Genomic DNA, 23,370 nt, shown 5'->3' with positions numbered 1-23,370 from the left:
ATTTTGAATGAAATTACTTTTACAAGTGCGGACTTTCATGAATGAAAATCATCTTCCTTGATAAAAAAAAAAACTACCAATGGACGCAAGTGTATATCAAACCAACATACACGTACATTTAGGGCGTGTTTTGATAACCCTCTTGGAGGGTGGGATAGAACTAGGAAGGTGGTGGAAAATTTTTATTTGTTGTTTGGTTTGATTTGGTTTGGTTTTTGTTGATAGGATTACTAGTCCAACGGAATTACGTATCCCCCAATTCAATGGGATGACCCATACCAGCAATCCGGTGATATTCACAATCCAATCCTAAAGGATTGAAAGTGAAAAGACGAAGATATCTTTTCTCTTCCTATTTTTTGACCCAATTGCCCTCATTCTATAAGTATTTTGTATCTTTCCAATTTACAACTATGTTAATCAATCATTTTTAATTCCATGAAGTCATAATCATCATTTATAAAATCTTATGCAAACAAAAAAAAAAAAAAAACCAAGCAAAATTTCATTTGGTTCACTTATCAAGAAATTGTCATATCTGATTTTGTATAATCAAATTTCATGTCTCCAATACGAATACACAGGACACACCCAAATTTCATGTCTTCAATGTCTCTCCTCTCCAGCTGCTGCTGGTGCTTCTTCTCCGCCTCCTCTCAAACTTCTCTTTCTCCCGCTATGCTACTCTCTCTCTCTAAAATCTAGTCCTAATTGTTCAATTCACAGCAATGGCGAAGAAAAAGGCGCCTAAGAGTAACAAGATACAAAAAGTACACGAAATTGATCGTATACCTAAGTGGTGGAAGCAACCGAGAAGCGCCTTGGGACATAGACGACGTCGCACAGACTTCTCTCTCTCCTTCTGCTCTTTTCCTTCTTCTTCTTCCGCTCTCTCCAACAGTCCTCTTGGTAAAGGTGCAACTCTATGTTTTGATGTAGATAAAGTTAGTTAAATGTGGTTTTATAATCGGATTGAATTGAATTGATTCAGTTTCTTTGAATTGCTTTGCTTATTTGCGTTGGGATTGATTATTCGTCCCCTTGGTTTATTTGCTGAAAAATTTAGCTATTTGTTTGTGGTTTTGTTGATCTAGGTCAAATTCCTTTCCTAATTGAATAGGAGTTTTATTCTACCATTATTGCGAAGTTCGGTACATAGTTTGTTGATAGAATGTTAAGGGGAGGGAAAGGCCAACATTGGCATGGGATGCTGTGGTTAACAAGGGTGTGAATTTAGTAAACTCGATTGATTATGAAGTTCTTGATAGAACATTGTAATGGGATGCTGTGGTTAAGAAGGCTGTGAATTTATTAAACTCCATTGATTATGAAGTTCTTGGTAACTTTGTGAATGACTCATCACTCATGTAACCGGCCCCAGTTAATTCAGACAAAAGGTATACTTTGGTGGTATTGGTAAAGTTGTCATTGTACTTTTGTTTTAACTGCTGAATAGTTAGTTAATTACATGTGGTTAGTCGATACAGGTCCAATTCTGTTAAAGATTGGCTTGATCTTTCTCTACGGGAATATTGATTTCATTTATGAGCTTGTGTTGACCATTTCTGGCTCTTCAATCGACAATCTACTCCTCCCTGTTAGTTGCATATCATCTTTTGGAAGTTTGTTCGGTTGCTCTGTATGTTGTGTTTCGATAGTGTGCTGAGTGATGTGAAGTAGAGATGCCGCCAGAGTCCTTACCTAACTCCCCAACTTGCCTGAAAAAGAAGTTGGAATAAATCCGTCAGCTGACGAGCTCAGTGAATGGCAAAGCATGTATATTAAATACAGTTCTAAAACAGGGCTAAAAATAGATTATCACGTCAACATATTTTGGCATACGAAGGTATACATCAAACTTACAAATAAAGCCGATAAATCATTTAGTTGCATATCATCTTTTGTAAGTTTGTTTGGTTGCTCTGTATGTTGTGTTTTGATAGTGTGCTGAGTGATGTGAATTTGGATAAGGTAACATCTTGAAGATAAATGTGATATATCATCGGTCTATCGTTACGAGGAGTATGGAAACCTGGCATCTATAGACATTTTCTCTTCTCTTCTCGCTTGGTTGCATTGCATATACTATTTCATTCTCCGGCTGAGTGGTTACTGGTAGAAGATAAATGAATTATCTACTGGAGAGAAAAGTTTTGACTGGATGATCATGCATGTTAGCAGGGGAATAGTTGGAAAATCTAGGGTTAGGTGGTTGCCTCTCTTTTCTCTCAACTCTTACTAGGATTATGAGGTGAATTGTTTTGTGATTTCAAACGTCAAGCAGCAAAGACTCAGGAAATTAGAAATTTTGAATCACTGTTGCTCATAGACCTAGATCATATAGGTTGAGAGCAGTCCATTTGTTATGGAGAAGCATTTTATATTAAGCAGACTTTCAGGAGTTCTGATGCTTGTCATATTATTTATTTTTTGTTTTTAAACACCGAATTAGTTCTTTCTTTATCTTATTCTTTTGCTAATTTTTATTGAACATTTTTGCAACAGGTTTATTGTTGGAGTCCTCGAGAGGCAAAGACAAACCAGGATGTGATACTATCACCAATTTGGAAGAAATGAGGACAACGAGAGAAAACATTCTTCAGTTCCCTGCCGTCCAATGCAGCAATTTTGAGGATTTAAGAAAAACTTTATTCTCAAACTTTACTGAAGTTCCAGTGATAGAAGTTGAATCAGTCAGTGAAAATGCACTTTTTGATGCCTGGAGTGGCAGGTTTGTACTGTAGAAAGATTTTCATGTGCGAGCACCGTTGGATGCATGAGACTAAGGGTGCTAACTAGCATTTATCTTATCTCGATAACGAGCTTGATTAAGCTTATTCGCTTAGTAAAAGGGACTAACTATAAAATAGGGAATTAAGATATTGGTCAGTACTCAATCACACATGCAAAATGAGCAAGCGTGCTTCGAATCAGGATATCTTTCCCTTCTATCTCTTTCCTATATATGTGAACCTACTTGGGCCCACCCTTAACCAAAAAAGCCTCCATGTCTTTGTCCCTTCACTTTGTATTAGTTTGAAGGAACTAAGTGAGAGCCTGAACTGATCAAAAAAAAAAAAAAGTGAGAGCCTGAGCAAGAAATTGGGTAAAAATCCCTTATTTGGCTCTGGTTGTTACATCCCTAGGCAAGATAGTTACTTGTTTCTCTATTGCCATTAAATAAAAATGCCCTTAGCTAGAAATTCAATTTTACAGCAATGTTTGGAGAGAAATGAAGAAACCTTGGATGATTGCATCTGCTTATGATCTGGATGTATGAGATACCCGTCCAAGATTTTCCCATTTCCCATTTTGAATCTTGATTAGTCTGTCTGCCACTCTTCAGCATTCTCTATTCCTAGATTGAGAATATTGATCTAGTTAGTACAAGTCATGGCAGACACACCAGTGATTGTACCTTTTCATATGAAATTTTGTTAATTTTTTTCTCATTGGAAAAAAAGTAAAAAATTGATCTAGTTAGTATGAGTCATGACACACCAGTGATTGAACCTTTCCATATAAATTTTTTTTATCTGCCAAAAAAAAGTAAAAAGTTTTTTACTTCAGAAATTGAATAACTCAGTGTTTACATCTGGGTCTTTTTATAAATGATCTGAAACATGAAAGCCAAGGTGCTCTTCTTCTTGACAAAGTTTACTTCTTAATGTATTTTCATGAATTTATTTGTTCGTGTATGCATAAAATACTCATTATATTTTGATTGACCTTACACTTGATTGGTATTTGAGAAAAAAGTGGGACATCTTAATGATCTTTTGTTATGAAAAAAATAGTAATCAAAGATATCTATTTGGTCTAGTTACTGAAAAAGCATGCTTGTGTTTTCATGGTAACTATAACATATTACTTCTCACTGATTAAATTTTTTTCTTCTTGTCCCATCATTTTGTAGGAATTCTAATAAACAGAAAAGTGATACGTTAGGGAAACAGTTCACCCCAGATAAATCTCAAATCAATGAGAGTAGTAATTTTTGCATAACTCCAGGAAGCACGGTATGGGATAAAGCTGCTCGCCAACTATGGCCTGCTGAAGTAAGTTGAGACAAATTTGTAGCTCAATGACCACTCGTAATTATTATCCTGTTTATGCATGTTACATAAGATTTTTATCATTTCTTAAGCATATTACATGTGCATCCTATTGGTAATTGTCAGTGCCATTAAAATGTCAACTTATGCCTAATAGGTCTTAGGCTGACAACATCTTTTGAGGAACCAATTGACTGATTTGTTCCCGTGAGCTACATTGATGGGCTATGGTAGCCCTGAAGGTAATCCAGGATACCAACAAGATGCTGAAGGCTCGGGGTGCCAAAGGTGGATGAGGAGAGAGCCCAAGGTAGATCCTTCAGAGAGAGTGAGAGTGGCAGTAGAGAGACCAAGTCATGCTTTGGGCAATGCCTTGCAAGTAATAGCCATGTTGTGTAATGTATTGGACAGAGGCAAGGGTCCTTTATATAGGTGGGAGATGGTCTGAGGTCCAGCTGGACCGAGGACTCGTGGAAGGTCCTCAATGGCTGGTCATCTGAAGGTTGCAGTCCTATGAGGGCAGAGGCCAAACCTATGAAGTCAGATGAATAGTGTTGAAGCTTGCAGAAGGTAGATAGTAGTCATGTGAGGTCTAAGCCTTAGGCTTGACAGTCTAATGATCAGAAGTCAGTGATCAAGGTGTCAGGTGGTAGGTAAGGATAGTGACGTTTCAGTTTCAAGGGTAGGTATGATAAGTGTTGTTTGGAGAGAAAAAGTGTGTAAGGTGTTAAATTAACCCTCACACATAATCATTTATTTATATAAAGAGATAGTTCGTTACACAATGTAATTAAGCAATGTGGGACTAAACACAATATACTAGTATACTAATATACTAGTATTCCAACACTCCCCCTCAAGCTGGGAAATAGATATCACATAAACCCAGCTTGTCACATAACATCTCCAGCCAGGCCTTAAATAATGACTTGGTGAATATGTCAGCCAATTGAGCACTTGTAGACACGAAGGGAGTTGCTATAACACCATCAGTCAACTTCTCTCGCACCAGATGACAATCAACTTCGATATGTTTAGTCCGCTCATGAAATACGGGGTTGGATGCAATGTGAATTGCTGCTTGGTTATCACAATACAAATTCATAGGCAATTGCACATTGAATCCTATCTCCTCAAGAAAAGATCGCACCCACACAATCTCACATGTGGTGTGAGCCATGTCTCTATATTCTACCTCTGCACTAGACCGTGCAACATGGTCTGTTTCTTACTCTTCTAATTAACAAGATTGCCACCAAGAAAAACACAATATCCAGTGGTTGACCTTCGTCTCAGCATAGTCAACACCATATATCTGGGTGTAGCCCTTAGCAACGAGGCGAGCTTTGTAACGCTCAACAGACCCATCAGGATGATATTTCACAGTGAATACCCAGCGGCACCCTATAGTTGACTTTGCAAAGGGTAAAGGAACCAACTCCCAAGTCCCATTATCATGGAGCGCAGAGATCTCCTCCTCCATAGCTGTCTGCCACTCAGAAATAGACAAGGCCTCCTGAACAGTTTTAGGAACAAAGATAGAGGAAACAGAGGCAGTAAAAGCACGAAGAGTGGGAGACAGATGATCATAAGATACAAATTTAGCAATAGGATGCTAAATAGGATGAGAGACAGTACAAGTGCGAATACCTTTAAGAAGAGCAATGGGAGGAGAAGGTGGAACAGTAGGGGCCAATGGAGGTGGACTCGGATCTCGCAATGGAGAAGGAGGCTCAGCGGCAGGCGGAGGTGGTACAGCTTTGGCACGGCGAACATATACCTGCATCGGGGGTGCTTCCTTTGAGGTTGCCCGGAAGGAACTAAAATATGCATATAATCAGACTGATCCCCATGGGATGAAGTCGGAAAATAGGGTAACGTCTCATGAAACATAACATCAGCACAGACAAACTCGCGATGCAGAATGGGAGAATAACACTTATAACCTTTTTGAGTCCGAGAGTACCCCAGGAATACACACTTGATAGAGCGTGGATCAAGTTTATCACGGCCGGGATCAAGGGCATGAACATAACACGTGCACCTAAAAATTTTAGGAGGTAAAGAATATAAAGAACAATTAGGGTGCAAAATACTATAGGGAATCTGGCCCCCAAGAACGCGAGAGGGCATATGATTCACGAGATATCCGGCAGTAAGAACGACGTCGTCCCAAAAAGATTTGGGAACCGTCATCTGGATTAAAAGGGCGTGGGCAACTTCTGTCAAATGGTGTATCTTGCGTTCGGCAACCCCATTCTGTTGGGGAGTGCGAGAACACGAAGATCGATGAAGAATACCATGCTCATAAAAAAAAGCAGACAAAACATTATAGAAATATTCACCAGCATTATCAGAACGAAAGAGACGAAGAGAAATATCAAACTGAGTTTTTATTTCCATATAAAAAGATTTGAAAATGGAGTACAAGTCTAACCGGTTTTTCATGAGATAAACATAAGTAAGCCTAGAATAATCATCCACAAAAATAACAAAATACTGAAAACCACCACGTGAAGAAGCACGCACATGACCCCAAATATCTGAGTGAACTAAATGAAAAGGACGAGACACTCGACTCTCTACTCTAGGAGGAAAAGAAACACAATGATGTTTACTGAACTCACAGACCTCACATGGCAAAGACCGAAGACTATGACTCGACGGAACCAACTGGTTGAGAGTCTGAAGAGAGGGATGACCAAGACGGCAATGATGCTCATAGGGAGATACGGAAGTCTGAAGAGCAACAGAGGCAGAAGGGTCGGCAGTGTCAAAATAGTATAGACCACCACGCTCAACACCGCCACCAATCTTCTTCCCCGTCTGGAGATCCTGAAAAACACAATAACTGGGAAAGAATGTAACCGAACAATTTAAGGATTGGGTTAGTTTACTAATAAACATAAGACCATGGGGAAAACGAGGAACATGTAAAACAAAGTCTAAGGTAAGAGAAGAATGAAAAATAATAGAATCCAAACCAGCAATGTTAGAAGAGGAATAGTCGGCCAAGGCGACACGAGAAGGCTTCACAAGAGGACGAGAACCAGAAAGGTGGATAGAGTGGCCTATCATATGATCGGTAGCACCAGAATCAATAACCCACGGATTATTAGATGCCAGGCCAGCAAAGGTGGAGCCTTTCTGAGCGAACGTAGCAGTGGAGGAGGAGGACACATGAGAAGGCGGCTGGGAAATCAGGCGATGATACTCATCCTCTGGAATAGTAACAACACGTGGGACGGGGCTGGGCACAGAGCTAGGCAACATGGAGCCATCATATCCTCAGAAACGGTAACCTGATGCGCAGATGGACGGTCATGAAGAATCCAACAATACTCAACCGTATGATTAGTACCATGGCAATAGGTGCAGTAACGACCATGGGCACGACCACTATTACCAGAGTCACGACTACGACCACCACTACCAGAATCACGGCCAAATCCACGGCCAGGAGGACCACGACGGCCTCCCCCTGACTCTCGACCACCACGGTCAAAACCACGAGAAGAAGTACCACCACGAGGGACCGTGGTAACCAAAGCCGAGTGGGCAGCAGGAGTCAAATCAACAGCACTGGGGTCAGAAACAAAGGCTTGGCGGACGCGACTGAACACCTCACTGAGAGAAGGTAAATCTCTATCACCCAAAATATTAGACCGGATAGAATCATAAGCCGGCGAAGGTAACCCAAACAGAAAACGAGCCACCTGCAAGCGCTCACACTGAGGCTCCATAACCTGAATATTTGAAGAAATGGGCTCACAAGTGTTGAGCTCTTCACAAATGCCGCAGAACTTGGCATAATACTCTTCCAAGGATAAGCTGCCAAGTTCAAGAGAAAAGAATTGTTAACGAAGAGCATAAGTCCGGCGGAGATTATCAGCCTCAGAAAACATTTCCTTAACCTTCATCCATACTTTCTTCGCAGTAGATAAGAAAACCAGAGTATTCTTAATATTTTCCTCCATACTATTCCAAAGCTCAACCCGAATCTTAGCATCCGCAGGAACCCAAGCACCATATGATGCGGCAGTCGCCGTAGGAGGGTCATCAGTAAGGTAATGGCATTCTGATTCCCCCACATAATAGACCTCAACAGCCTTAGCCCAAACAACATAATTTCGACCATTCAACAAGGTGGAGGTAATAGATAACCTCTCACGAGACCGAAAAGAATGACGAACAGCGGAAGTAGAACTAGAGACAGACTCAGTACCAGAGCCCATTGCAAATAAAGTCAAGAGCCAGAGAAACCAACAATCAATAAACAACCAAAAATAGAGAGGCTGCCACTATAATCACATGTGATCCAAAAAACACCAATGGCTCCACCAATAAAGGAGCATATCAGCAGCCCAACATAAACCACTGATGAACAATAAAACTCGAACCAGACTGAGCTAGAAACACCATTAACGGAGATAGAAGCTGAGCATTAACGGAGATAGAAGTAACAAATCAACAAATTACATCCGAAAACAGAAGAGATACTGCAAGAATCGTGTAAAACGGCAACGAATCCACAGATTGGAGTCTGAAAATAGTAGAAATCAGGAAACCCAGGTCGTTCGAGTACAGGCAGAGTCGCAGGAGGCCGGAAAATGTAGGGCAGCGGCCAGCGAGGACTGGGCTTGGGGCGCCAGTGGTCGACGACCGTTGGGTGGCGCGGAGGAGGGGTCGCCAGAGGCTGGGTAGGGCGGAGGAGGGTCGCCGGAGGCCGGAGTGACGGCGGCGAGGGGTGGGGATGGATCGCCAGTGGTCGACGGGCCCTGGGTGGGAGTGTACAGTGGTCGTCGGCACTGGAACTTGAGGCGTTGATGATGTTGGCACTGATTTAGGGCTGGAGGTGGCAGTCGGCACTTGATTTAGGGCTAAGGGTGGCTGGCGGTTATGGTGGGGGGTGGAGGTGGTGGCTGTTGGCTATAGTGGTGGCTGTCGAAGGTGAGGGTTTAGGGTTCCAACGGCGGTTTAAGAACCCGCTCTGATACCATGTTGTTTGGAGAGAAAAAGTGTGTAAGGTGTTAAATTAACCCTCACACATAATCATTTATTTATATAAAAAGATAGTTCGTTGCACAATGTAATTATGCAATGTGGGACTTAACACAATATACTAGTATTCCAACAATAAGTACCTAAAAAAGCTTGACCTTCGGTCAACAGAGTTGCCTCTCTCTCTAAGAGTGGTCTGGAGTCCAACTCCTTAGTGGAGTTTGGGCCTTCAGACAATCCGTTGAGCTCAAGCCTACATTCCACATTCCTCCTTCGGTCCTGAGCAACTTGGGCCTTGCCTCTAGCTCAAGTGTAAATCATTGACCTCAGGGGTGGGTCCAGAATCATTGTCCTTCATTCTGGCCTTATTGCTCATCGGCCGTGGTGACCATCGCTCCTTGGGTGACCTTGTCTCCTTCAGTCCTTACGACTTCCTGGCATGTACCCACAGTTCCATTATGTCTTGTTCGATTGGTGATTAATTTTTTGTATGCTTAAACAGGTAAAAAGAAAAGAATATGCAAACAGGCTAGAAGGTTGAAGCCATTGCGCGTAGCTCCTGCTATACAGCAGGTCTAGGAGATGTAGTGAGGCAGTACCGTAGCAGAATTACCAGTCTCTTTTTCACTACTAGTATTATTACTCTGAGATGCTAATTCTGGTGAAATCATTGGACGTTTTGGGCAGCGAGTTCTTACAAATTACAAACTCAGTTAGTGATTAACTGATGGGATGTTATAATGAATTCAGTTAAATTTGTAGCAACTATCCTTCTCACAAACATGTTATTGCAATGCTTTCTGTTACATGGAGTCGTGGAAGAATATTGAACTAAGTCCTAGCAGATACGAACTTCCTCTAAAATCATATCCTCTGACGAGACTCAGTATAATCGTCGTGAAGAGGACTTATATTTTAGTACACTTCGTGATTCAGATGGGACCATCTCCCTTTATTACAAACATATGCACTAGGGCAAGCGAGCTCTCTTGTGCGTTTTTTGAGGTGAACTTCACAAAACACTTGAGAAAATGAGCTCTATAGATAAGACAAATAACCTTCAGTCCTTGATTTTTGAAATTGAACTGTGGAAAGCATTTCATTTGTTAATCTGAATTAATGTTCCCGAAGTGGAAAAAAATGACTCAGCTAGTCAGCTGGTAATTTAACTAAAGAAATATAAGGTCCTTTGGGCCTTTCTAATTTGAATAACAAACAGAAACAGTGATTATAGTAAGTTCACGTAATGGTGGCCTATTACTGAAATGTTTGTCGGGTTCTCTAAAGTACAACAACATTCACATTTGGCTACTGCTGTATGGATACATGGGTGTCTATGCCATTCCTCGGGGGGAAGGGGTTGGGGCCATGGCCCCCCAGGGATAATGTGGTTCAACGAGTATTGTAGGGCCTTATTTCTCCTCTCTCTGTTATCTTTTGATGAAAATTTTGAGGTTGTAACTGATATGGACATTCTTCGTTATTTCCTCCCCTAGTTATCTATTTCTGTGCCTATAATGCATCTAATCGAACAAGGTTTTGTCGAAATCTCGATAAAGTTATTCTCGTCCTAATGTTGAGAAATTTTAGAAGTGCACCCTTTTAGTATCAGCTTTTCTCAGACCCCCTTGGAGTAAGTTCAACTGTATTTGATTTCAAGGGCCAATATGTTGATTGCCATGTTTTAGTAAAATTCCATTCAACCATGAGATGCAATGTTGGTATTAGATACTAAGTTCAGCATACCTTAGGCAGTGAACATTAAGGATATGTTCCAGTTTTATTAGCTATATCTTCGATCTATTGCTCCAGTGCTTTTGTTGATCCTGCTGGAAACCTTTCAAAGTCCGATATTGATCAGAGTATACTGGTTTGCAACTTAACCTGCTCGTATCATGTTATTTGGGTTGGGGAGTATGTGGATTTTTGTAACGACCCGGTTCTCCAAGCACCACTACCACCTCCAATAATCAAAGTGTTAACCCAAGACTACAATCTGCCATTAATACAAAACTTACAAAAGAAAAGAGTTTACAATTATCTGAGATTAAATAATAGCAGCCACCTAGGCCTAAACACCCAGCCGGTTATAACTCCACCACCGACAACCCGATATGCCATCCTCGTCTCCACAACCTGCAACACAAACCCCCCCAGGAAGTATACAATACGACGAGAATAGATATGCTCACAATAAATGAGACCAACCAATTAGCGACACGGAGTCAACAACAAGCCACATAATACGACCTCATATTAGGTCCTCCTCAGTGAATGACCAGTGACCGGCCTCACTTGCCACACCCAGCCTATAATGAGGCTTCTCGGGCCGTTAGCACAGTAGGCAACTTCACTGGATCATATACTAAATAGTTCCACGGCACCCAACCCCCATACATAACACATAACTCAATTCCAACAATGAATTCAGATAATTCAATAAACAACATGATGATCGAGTAGAATACAAAGGCTTGCAAAAGGAATACTCTGGAGATTTAGAGCATATTATATACTTCCTGGCTTGGTACCTTAAGTAAGATCGTGACCTTATTATGGACACTCCTCCACCGTGAACCACCAACTGTAATTGCTACGCTATGCATCACCGTGATGGGTTGGATGATTGCTCCACTCTCCACCTCACGGCCCTCTCTGTTTTCCCTCGAGTTTCTACTGTTCTCTCTTTATCAGATAAATAGCTTCTTCTTAATACAAAGTGTATAAGTATAGTAGCTAGGTTGACTATTCAAAGAGTTATACACTTGTTCCTCTTGAACATTAACACATGTACCTTAACTAAATGTTTTTGTCTTGATACCTACTTCTCAGCTAGCATCTCACGTGCACACACCTTCACTTATATGCCACCAATTAATTATATGCAAAAATCAATACTTTTAATATACGGGGTATTACAGTATCCCCTCCTTCGGAAATTTCGTCCCTGAAATTTGTCTACTAAAAAATATGAATTTCATGCTTCCGCTATGCACTCTGATCACCCACTCGATCCCATGTCACCAATCCTCTGATACCAACTGTAACGACCCGCTCCCACCTTGTACAATATTGTTCGCTTTGAACACCAAACCCCATTAGACTTCCCAGTGAGGTCACCCATCCTTGGATTACTCCAAGGCGAGCATGCTTGACTATGAAGTTCCAATGGGCTTTGACGCTCTCATGGCTTTAAAAAGGCCTTGTACAAGGTAGGATGTCGATCTATTATTTATAGCACATGACTTACACTTCACCAAGCGATGTGGGACCACCCCCGGCTGACCCCTCTGGTCACCGATTAGATAGCCCCCGCTCGGGTTTCAACCGCCCTCAGGCCGGTCGACCACTACCTGGAACTTCCAGGGGCGGGGCGTCACAATCTCCCCCCACTTAGGAACACACGTCCTCGTGTGGGGTCGAGATTCTGTCCCATATTTCACAACCAACAAAAAACTGTATTAAACAGTGTGCAGGAGAAACAAACCCAGTGCATATCTATAGAGCAAATGAGATGTTTGTAGCGTCTCTCTGTAGGATGATATGCATGGTTTGTCTGTAGTCAGATGGGAAACAAAACGGCTACAATTTATGATTCTAATATGTAGATATTGTCTAACGAATGACAATTCTTTCTGTCGAAGTTAGTAATATCACCCTTTATGAGCTAGTTTTATTCGATGTTATGAAGCTTAATTAGATTATTGATCTGTTTCATATGCTACTCTTGATACTTGGCACATGGATGTCACTTTTTATTATTATTATTATTATTATTATTATTATTATTTATTTATCTTTCCACTCCTTCGAAGATAGTATTTATTACCCTTTGGAAGAGTTTCATATGTTACTCCTGTATAAAGGTTTCAATCTGATTTCTATATCATTGCAGGCCTTAGAGTGCCAAAGTTTCAGCAAAGAGTTCACTGAATCATCAGATGATCCTAATTGTTCAATTACACGAGATCGATCACCTGGTACATACTGTTTCTTCAATATATTCTGTACAGTTTCTTGTTGAGAGCTTTTTGATCTTTTGCTGAGCTGGTCCTCCCCACCTTTACAGTCTGAGGCTCAACAGTCAACTCTCAAGATATTTCTATTCATGAAATTCCACCAGAGTGTAACTTTGGGATGGTTTCCAAATTTTATTCTTTCTAATCTGTCGTTAAGTCATCCTACAGGGCCCTGATCTAAAGTTTTTCGAGTTACAGATGAAATGCAGAAATTACGTTCACATTTGCGATTACCATTCGTGCTGAATCAAAAACACCATTTGCCTTAATAATAGTGCGAACGTAGAATGAAAAGTCAACTCAAGTAAATTTTCACCTTATAACCTGTGTAATATAGCCTAGTGATGAAGGGCTGAGACTTAGAGATTTGCTTCCTCTTAAGGTCTTAGGTTCAATTTCACTTGCTAGCAACGCTTAAGGCCGCTTCACTCCCACGCCTAAACGTGAGGAACAACTATGGCGTTGTAGGTATTAGACTCCACGGTGTATGCAAGCTGGTCCGGAAAACCAAGCATTACCAATACACACACAAATGCACACACAGATATTTGTGTATCTGAAACCTTAAGATGGCATGTGTCGTGGAAAATCCATTTATTATTATCATTGTGCTGTTCATTTTACTTGGATCTCACTGTACACAGACGATACAGCTATTTATGTACCATTACCATAACTTCCACGGTGGATGTATTCTTTGGTATATTCTCTGCAAATTAGAAACTTGTTATTGTGGCATTAACAGATAAGTGGAATTCATCAAGTTCAAGCAGAACAGAAAGTGATTGCATGGAGAGAAGAAGGGGCACGAGAGAACGGAAACCAAAAGTTCACTTTGATGTGAGTCGTACTACACACACACACACACACACACACACACACACACACATATATATTTGCATGTTAGTAGAGATTGATAAACTGAAGGTTACTCTCCCTTTTTATCCAGGAGGTTAATTTTTCCTTGAAGTCAATGAGAAAGGATCGCCGATTCAGGATAATGCGGTTTCTAGGTCTTGCAGCTCCAGTTGCTTCTCCTTTCCAGTGATTCTCCATGTACGAATTGCTTACTTTAATTGTAGATTTTTCAACCTTCATATATGCTTAAGCATTAATATGTTTTTATTTCTTTATTATTTTGAGGAGAATAATTTAGTGTCCTGTATTAATACGGAGTTTGTAAGAATAATCGATTATTGCTTGAATTAAGCACCTCTAGTGTAAGAGGGTATTTTTAAGTCTAGCGTATATATGTAAACTAGGGTTCAGCACCTCTGTAAAAGGACATGTTTTACTAGGGTTTAGAATTTTGACTTGCAATTCTTTTATATTCCATTCTATGCCTTACAAAGGTTTTTCATTTGGAATATATAGGATGTTGCTTTTATTGTGAATTGAATTGGTGTATCAAAGTTTCTCTTTTCTATCAATATCCTGAACTTCATATAGTGTTCTGAGATGTTGATCATGGAAGTGTTATCGGGTCTGTTATTGTTGTGCTGGTAATCAATAAGAATGGTTACTTAGTTAACACATTTGTGAGTGAGGAGGGATGTTCTTGTACAAAAGTAACAGTATGGATAGGTCTGAGCATCTATAAATATACATAGCTACATATTCATCTCTTATACTAATTCCCAAGAGTCACCACTGTACATTCAATTCCTGATTGATGCGTCAAACACGGGAGAATGTAAAGTCTCCAGCTGGTCAACTAGTAAACCGGGGTCTTCAAGACATTTTGGAACTTCCGGCCAAAGTCTTGCAAAGCCTCAAGTATGGATTATCAACGTGGGTCCGGAATAGGACCCCTAAGGAGTGTTTGGAGGGGTAAAGAGGATAGAGGTCTGAAGAGGAACTTGACCTGGGGAGAGACGGTCACTTTTGGAAGGAAGTCTAATTGGCTCAAAGGAAATTGTATGCCAACTTAACATGTCCTTATGCAGATAAATGTTGCTACTACTTTTTAAACAAACTGGGAAGCAAAGCATGATATATAGTGTGACTGAACAAATTGCAGGATGGACACCATGCAACTTCTTTTAAGTGGAGTCTTGCTTCTGGTTAATTTGATGGTGAGATTTCACCTCTTTATGGGCACATACACGCCCGACCGACATTCTTGTCCTAGTTCATGTTGCACAAGTTTTGACAGTAGAGTCCATCACTTTTATGTTTGTGTATGTTATGCTGCTTATGCATAGCAACATGCCGAAATTTGACTTAAATTTGCCTTTTCAGCAACCAATTAGGAAGGCGTGTGTGTTACAATAGCTGAGCATGCGAGTTCACTTAAATTATGTCGGGTGGGGTCTACTAAATTTGGTTATTGGCAAAAAAGTTGCTAGTTTTGGTTATCCAAAGGCCAAAATTTGGTTTGTTGCTAAGAAGGTTGCTAAATTTGGTTATTTCAATGTGAACACTTTTTTTTTTTAACAACAATTGCAAATCTTATCAACCTTTTGGGTTTTGAAATAGTCAGTATTTGGATATTCATGCTATTGCCCAGTAACATCTTGTAGGTCTATACATAGCTCTGCTCTGCCTCTGCATGCCTTTGGCTAGGAGGAGGATATGATGAGATAAGATCAGATCTATATCATCTATGCATGAGTGATATACCACGTAGACTTGTGCTCTTAGGAAAAGGATAGGATGAGATAAGATCAGATATATCCATGAGTGATATACCACCTAGACTTGTGCACTTCCTTATGCTTCATATATGTGGTTCGTATGATGTACGGGCAACTTTGACCGGGATGATTTTTAAACTCGCAGAGGACGTGAATTTTGGATGACCATATCTAAATGGGATACATTGCCTAAGAAGTCAGGAGAGAGTGGTAGATTTATTAAGGAACGATTTTCTGTATCTTTTAAATAACAATTGACGTCGGATCATATTCTCGCGTTAAAGATTTATACTCCTTCCGTCCCTTTTTAAGTGTCCTGCTTCGTAATTCCAACTTATTAAAAAGACATCATCATTATACCTTTCACATCAACTTTTTCCTCCACTTTTTCAACTTACCCATCATCATTACACTTTTACTCACTTACTTTTCAAAAAGGAATCTACTTTTAGGGGCAAAATAGACAATGCATCAACTTTTACCCACCAACTTTACAAAATGAACACTTATTAAGGGACAGCCCAAAATGAAATACTGGACTCTAAAAAAAGGACGGAGGGAGTGTATTTTTCCTTTGTAGGGCATTCTCACGTTAAAGCTAAACCTGTTTGATCAATTCTTTTATTTAGAAGTTAAAGCTATACCAGTTTGATCAATTCTTTTTTTTAGAAGTTTACGAGAAGGATTTTCTTAATAAGTCTGTTGCTTATTATGGAACCGCTCTTTTTTATAATATATAAAAGTTAGGAGAGAGAGAGAATTAGATTTATTAAGAAAATATCCTCTGCAGAGAGGTTGATCTACTAGTGTGCCTAGACATTTTACAAAAAAAAGTGCTCTATTTTATAAGGGTGGTGTTAATGCCATGAAGCCTTTTTATACTGCCACGACATAGAATAAAGTTTGACACTATTGCCCTCATCCGTTCTCCTATGACTCCGACTCTTCTCTCTCTCTCTCTCTCTCTCTCAATCCAGACCCAGGCGGCCAGGCCCATTATCCTCTTTGGTTTTCTATCTTTCGCCTCTCAAATTCAAGACCTCCTCTTCTTCTACGGCCGAGTGACTTATCTTTTCGTTCTTATTCAATTTTTTTTCGTATTTGTTAGTTTTTCGTCAATTTTTTGGAGATTATTGCATCGTTATGACGAAAGGAATCTAAAAAGTAAAAAATTATGATCGAAATCAATTTTTTTTTGAATAAAGACAAAAAATGGCTTATAGGCTTATTTTCGTCTTTATTCAAAAAAAATTTGATTTTGATCATAATTTTTTACTTTTTAGATTCGTCTCGTCATGAAGATGCAATAATCTCCAAAAAATTGACGAAAAACTAACAAATACGAAAAAAATTTGAATAAAGAAAAAAAAAAAGCCACTTGGCTTATTTAGCCGAACGTGGCCTTACTCTTCGAAACGCAAAAAAGAAGAATATAATCATTAATTCTCTGTCTATTACTTGTATGTGTAGCTAGAGTGGGGTTGACGGAATTGATCATTTGTAAGAGACGATAGCATGATTGGCATCTACAGAAGTTCGGGAACTAGTATTCCAAAATTGAAATTGTGATTGCTCCCTGGTTCTGGTAGAGAGAGAGAGAGAGAGAGAGAGAGAGAGAGCGAGAGAGAGGGGGGGAGGGGGGAATAATTGGGTTGCACATTTTATGGGAGGAGAATGGTCAATGTAGAAGAAAGACACTTGAAGGGGCATAATAGTAAGTACAAACAAAATATCGTGGCAGGAAAAGAAAGCCTCTGTGGCATTAGCACCACCCTTTTATAATATGTATAGAAGTTAGGAGAGAGGTTGATTTATAATTAAGTAAAATTTCTTTGCTTCTTTCAGAAAAAGAGTTGATCAAACAGCTATAGCCTTAATGTGAGAACGTGATTGGACGGTTGGAGAGGTCCGGTAGTTATGTTTGTATGCTTCAACATTTGGCAAATAAAACTGCTATGTTTTATGATATATTATTGGATGGCTACGTTCCATCAAACAAAAGAAGGCATTGGTTTATTATAAAGATGATGATGATTGGACGGCCGTAGAGTTTATATATTGTAAACAATAAACATTGATCAAGATCTTAAATGTTCAAGGATTACTACTTGTGTAGATGGATAATAACACAGATAAAAGAGTGAGAGAACACTGTGAATTTGAATGTGTGGTAGTGTAAGTTGATTGAAATTGCAGCTATGTAAGGAGATTGAAAGAAGATAACAACTCGACGATAATACTTAGATTACTTAGCTGTTGATTAAATGAATTGAGAACTGATCATGTAAATCAACGTCGATGTTTGCGTCCGTAATTGTGGAATTAAATTTGTTTTGGACACAAGTGGTTAAGTGGAGAGTTCAAGAACGATGGCGATTACATTGTTTCGAATATAAGACATGGGAAAATTGGGAATGGAAAACCATTGGGATAATGGTGGATGCTTATCATGAGCTAATGTTAGATTGGTTTTGGCACAACGTAAGATTGGATTGATTTTGGCAGAAGGTTGGGGTTGAATTGGGGGTTAGTTGAGAAAATCGAATGATTAATTAATCCTACGTAAACCCTGGCGTGACACGACAAATGATTCGCAATTTATTAACTGGGCTCTGGCATAAGGGTGGACATGCAGCTTAGGTGCATACCCGAGAATTGAACAAATAGTTTGGGCGTAACCATCCTGCCCATCGTCTACGAGGCAAATGATGAGTAGGGAAAGAGTCGAATCGAATCTGGTTAACCACTAACATAAAACTAACAGTTAGAAAGATTTAAAATTAGATTATAGATCAACCAAAATGGCAAGTAAACACAAGTCTAAAATATACACGCTAGTAGTAAATAGAATCACGAATTTAACGAGGTGATCACTTCTTGTTAATTTTACTCATCCCCCTTAAAAAATCCGGATCTAGACCACACGCTAGTCCATCTTCGATCACTCTCTTTTTACTATTGATTTCATTATCTTACTAAGAAATATGAAAAAATTGAAAGTGATTTTCGCACACCACGGAAAAAGAAAAAAAATACAAAACAATGATCACTCAGGTTTATTTTGTCATGGAAATACATAAATTATTAACTAAAATGGATGTTTTGCAACTTTACGTGCACAAAATCAGAAAAAGGGTTCTTCAAAGTGAATTTTGACATTAAAGTGCACACAAGTTGGCCCGAGACATCCAACCTTACCAATTTTATTATTTTTTGTGACATTATAGAAGTCATTGGTGATCTTCCGTTGGTCCCATGCCAATGACTTGTTCCATCATATCTTGAATCAACGACTTCACATTCAAATTAGAAGAACCACCTTCTTCCACTGCCTTCTTAGCCATCTCTCCGAATTCTCTTGCCCTTTTTCGTCTCTCTTCTGCCTCTACTCCACTGCCCATCACTCTCTCCACGGCGTTCCTAACCGCTTCCCTCTTCACCGCCACCCCACTCTTATCTTCCTCAAACATTTGCACAACTGCCCGTGCCCCAACACTCACTCCAGTCTCTAGCACGACCCCCACCAACTTCTCGTTGATAAATTGCTCTGCGAAAATCGGCCATGTTACCATCGGCACACCGGCACATACCCCTTCCAAAGTCGAATTCCAGCCGCAATGAGTCAGAAATGCCCCCACGGACGGGTGGTCTAATATGAGTACTTGTGGTGCCCAACCACGAATGATTAGTCCTCTCCCCTTCACTCTCTCCTCAAATCCGTCTCCTTCTATCCACTTGTACACCTCCTTGGCTTTCTCATCGCCTCTTATAACCCAAACGAATGGACGTTTAGATAATTCCAAGCCTAATCCGAGCTCGATTAGTTGAGGAGAAGATAGACGGCTAATGCTTCCGAGACAGGCGTAGACTACAGAGCCTGCCTCTTGTTCATCTAACCACTTCGAACACTCAATTTCGTCAATTGAGGCCTTGTCTCCTCTTTGGGCTTTATCCGAACTATCTTTGTTGCAAAGTGAGAGTGGCCCAATGCACCAAATTTTCCCTCCGTTCACCTTGCCAATCTCGTTTACGTATCGATGTTCCAGCTCTTCAAAAGTATTAAGCACGATCCCACAGGCTTCGGCTTCGGCTACTCTGACTCGTTCGCGAAACTCGTTCACATGAACCCCGTCTAATGAACCCGGATTGAAAAGTCCCGGGAGTTGAGACTTGGTCAATACAATAGTATCAGGAAAATTTGGCAAAACAAAGGGCTCTGATTCAGGCACATTTTCGTGCACTTTGGATACATGTAAAGTGTGGAAACAGAGTAGATAGAAGCAACTCATGACATCAAAAACGATTCTCGGGATCCGAAACATACGGGCAGTTTCGGCTGCCCAAGGGATATATTTATCGACTATCATGCACGTCGGTTTGGGCTCCAGCTGTTCCAACAATTGTTGGAATGGTTGTTGTAACATGTATATTGCGCCGAAAAATTTCTTTAGCAAGTCTGGAGAGGTTACGGTTTCGAGGGTTTCGCAGCCATTAGGTAATCCGGCTTCCGCGGAAGGGAACCTGAGGTCAAGGAGGCGGAGGGGGAGGCCGGAGGCGGTGGCGCGGTCGATGGTGTGCCGGAATCTTGCCGCGATGATAGGGGTGGTGATGATAGTGACAGTTGGGCCGTTTTGGGCTAATAATTTGGCCATGTCAATTATGGGGATGGAGTGGCCAGGAGACATTAGTGGAAATAGAACAAAATGAAGCTGGTGTGGATTTTGTGAAGCCATGGAAAGTAGTGGGATCGATTGACTATATGAGCCAAGAAATTTATGACATTGGATTTATGTAGGTGAGATCCCCTTGGTTTTATGTTGATTGATACTAGCTATTGCTCGTGCTTAAAGATACTTAATTTTTCTATTCTATTATAAAAGTTAGGAGAGGGCCGGATACTTCGGTGTTCATATAAAAGTCAGGAGAGAGAGAGAGGGCTAGATTTATTAAGAGTTCTGTGCATCTTTTATAAAATTATAATTGATCAAACGGCTATAGATTGAACGTGAGAATATGATTGGATGGATGCAAAGGTTGTTTTGTTTGTGTGCTGGCCCTAGCCATTTTGCTAAAGCCTGCTTCGCTTGAAATCTGAGAGATAGAGAGAGGGGGCCGGGGTAGATTTATATATTAAGGAAATATTCTTTGCGTCATTCATTTTGCAAAAATAAATAAGTCTTTGTTTTATATTATATATATAGATTATTGGACAGCTATTGAGTTTCTTTGTTTGAATGCCTAGACGTTTTGCAAAATTGTGCTTTTTTTTTATATTGATTTTGTGACGTGGTTCCCTACATTAGCATGAATTATACATCAAGAGGTGTACAATTTGGCGTGCATGTAATCTTAATGGGTTGGTTCGTTGACAAAGACCTAATATCTAGTGATTTATTTGTATGTGAGTTTTAGGTTCTTACCTTCTCAAGTGCTATGGACTATTGTGGGGTCATTCTACACGAGATTTTCTTTGTAACTTATAAGGCTTGGATTGGCCTTTTGAAAATTGAGTGAGGTTGGCATGAACTGGATTGGATGCCCGAAATTATAAGAAAAGAAACAAATTTGGATGCACGTCGCTTGTCTTTGTCCTATTTGAATTTTGTGAAATTTTAAAATATTCATCCTCTTACCTCACTCATCCCATGTAGGTATTCATTCGACACTTTTTGAACAATTATGTTTTCATTCTTTCAGATAGTGAATTACCTATATTACCTTTTTAATTTGATATTCATATGAATGTGTATATTTTCTTTCTAAATCAGTGGGATTGTAGTAATTATTGTTAACTATGGGATGATTAATTGATAGGAATGGAGGGAATTTTTAATTTTCCATTTTTCAAATCGTTAATGGATATATTCTAAACAATTCTCTTTCCTTAATTTCGTGAATTTTCAAATCTTTAATTTTCGTGAATTTCGTGAATTTTCTTAAATTCGTCGTATTATGTTCTAAACTTATGTGATCGAATATAATTAGACCAACTTCACAAATATTTATTTTTGCATGAATTATTTTTGCAAAATTACCATGAAACATATTTTTTGAAATATGGTGAAAAGTCTAATCGACCATATTTTTCATGAATACACTATGATTTATTTCAACTTGGATCGAACGAAAACAATTACGATTTAATGAATATACCATGATTTATTTTAAAATTCAAATGGAGCCATGATTTCTTGAACTAAAAGGAATACACTATATTTTTTTAGAAATATACACCATGACTTAATTGAAAAACATGAATAAATAAATCATGAAATCTTAAACAAATAAACTATGAAATACACCTTTAAGAACCAAATTAACCATGAAATACATTTGAGATTTGAGACCATAAAATAAACCATTTTATCAAAAGAACCAAATACACCCTCTTTCATTGTACATTGGGATTTGAACAAGGACCATCGAAGATAAGCTGAATTACCAAACTCAACATCGTCCTTCAATGGCTACCATTTGCTGCGTTTTCTGGTTTTCGTCCAAACAACTTAATGAGGGTGATCACAACGCCCATATTCATCATCAGAGGAGTGCAGGAACCAACCATCACACTCTACCGTCGCGGATGATCCTCCGGAACTCCGTCAAAGCCTCCGGCGGTCAAGCCACCTTCTTGGCGGAAACCACAACACAAAATCAGCAGCAATGGCGCGACCCCTCCGGCGACGCCGTCCATCGGTCTAAGCGCCAAGCTGGCAAGAAGAACTCCTCGGCTACGGTGGCAGGCAGCGGTGGTGGTGGAAGAGGATTGGGATGCCAAGGTTGAGGCTGAGTATGAAGTGATTAGATACATGGACGGAGCCAGAAATTTCACTACGCAGGGGCAATCATGCATGCGAGAAAAAAATATAAATACGCATGCATAATCATGTAAATACATTAAAACTCAAAATAACATAAATACATACATCGGTTTAACTAATGTGATCGATCTTGATGTATGTGTCTTTGTTTTTCTTTATTGTTCATCTTCTTTTTTTTCATTCATCACAATTGGTCGAATTTGGTACATGGGCTTTCATGTTACTTGATTTTACCGGTCAAAAAACAAAGAATTAGAAGAAGTTTAGAACAACAATTGGAGAAAGACATACCTATAACTTAAATTTCACCAATATTACTGAAGGTTTCCAAAATCTCTTCTTCTCTGTCTCTATTTTCTTGAAATTGTCTTTGAAGTCTTAACAATTGGGGATGTTTGTGCCAAGAGAGAGAGACAGGGGATTTGGTGTGCCATTGAGATTTTAGGACAAAAATAAATAAAACTGTAAAATACTAAATCCATCTAACGAAAGGTGAAAGTTTATTATTTGAATATTCGCAATATTAAGCCTATAGTTTTATTTTTTGTTATATTTTAGCCCTTAGCCTTAGTAATTAATGTTGGTATCCTCGTAGTTCAAGGGTTATAATTATATATTTTTTTCAAAATTCTACACATGGGCGAGCCTATATATTTTCATAGGAAATTTTTTTTACATATAATAATAGTGGTTTTTTTTCTTCTTGCAGGGGTGACTGCCCCTACTGGCCCCTTCCTGGCTCCATCCCTGATTAGATCGCGTAGTGTTAATGCCCATGCAGTTCGAATTCTAGGTTAGTCGCTAATCAATGGCAGTACTGGTATTGATTTAGGGAGAA

General features: G+C 39.6%; 2 protein-coding genes and 1 long non-coding RNA gene across 5 annotated transcripts; 1 reads left to right on the top strand and 2 right to left on the bottom strand.

The window, feature by feature from the left end:
• Positions 1–510: 510 nt before the first annotated feature.
• Positions 511–14,505, top strand: LOC131324696 (uncharacterized). 3 transcript variants are annotated; one of them, XM_058356775.1, is made up of 6 exons: positions 511–915; positions 2,506–2,731; positions 3,917–4,019; positions 12,952–13,036; positions 13,821–13,915; positions 14,025–14,505. In XM_058356775.1, the coding sequence occupies exons 1-6, from the start codon at positions 729–731 to the stop codon at positions 14,121–14,123; spliced, it is 795 nt and encodes a 264-aa protein (XP_058212758.1). In that variant the 5' UTR covers positions 511–728; the 3' UTR covers positions 14,124–14,505. The 3 variants fall into 3 exon arrangements, with proteins under 3 accessions (XP_058212758.1, XP_058212757.1, XP_058212756.1); XM_058356774.1 differs by having other exon boundaries at positions 522–909; positions 3,917–4,058; XM_058356773.1 differs by having other exon boundaries at positions 526–915; positions 3,917–4,058.
• On the bottom strand, positions 936–11,905 carry LOC131324697 (uncharacterized). Its single transcript, XR_009199417.1, has 3 exons — positions 10,803–11,905; positions 3,243–3,358; positions 936–1,718 (listed from the first exon to the last, which is right to left on the bottom strand). It is a non-coding gene; the product is annotated as an uncharacterized LOC131324697 (long non-coding RNA).
• A 4,243-nt stretch (positions 14,506–18,748) lies between the features above and the next one.
• Positions 18,749–21,453, bottom strand: LOC131324694 (UDP-glycosyltransferase 73C3-like). The gene has a single exon (XM_058356770.1). It carries the CDS (start codon positions 20,442–20,444, stop codon positions 18,942–18,944), a length of 1,503 nt encoding a protein of 500 aa, XP_058212753.1. The 5' UTR covers positions 20,445–21,453; the 3' UTR covers positions 18,749–18,941.
• Positions 21,454–23,370: the final 1,917 nt, after the last annotated feature.

This window comes from Rhododendron vialii, chromosome 4a (assembly GCF_030253575.1).
Source record: "Rhododendron vialii isolate Sample 1 chromosome 4a, ASM3025357v1".
Taxonomy (NCBI): Eukaryota; Viridiplantae; Streptophyta; class Magnoliopsida; order Ericales; family Ericaceae; genus Rhododendron; species Rhododendron vialii.
The sequence above is the reverse complement of the archived record's forward strand: the minus strand, read 5'-3'. Positions and strand labels throughout refer to the sequence as shown.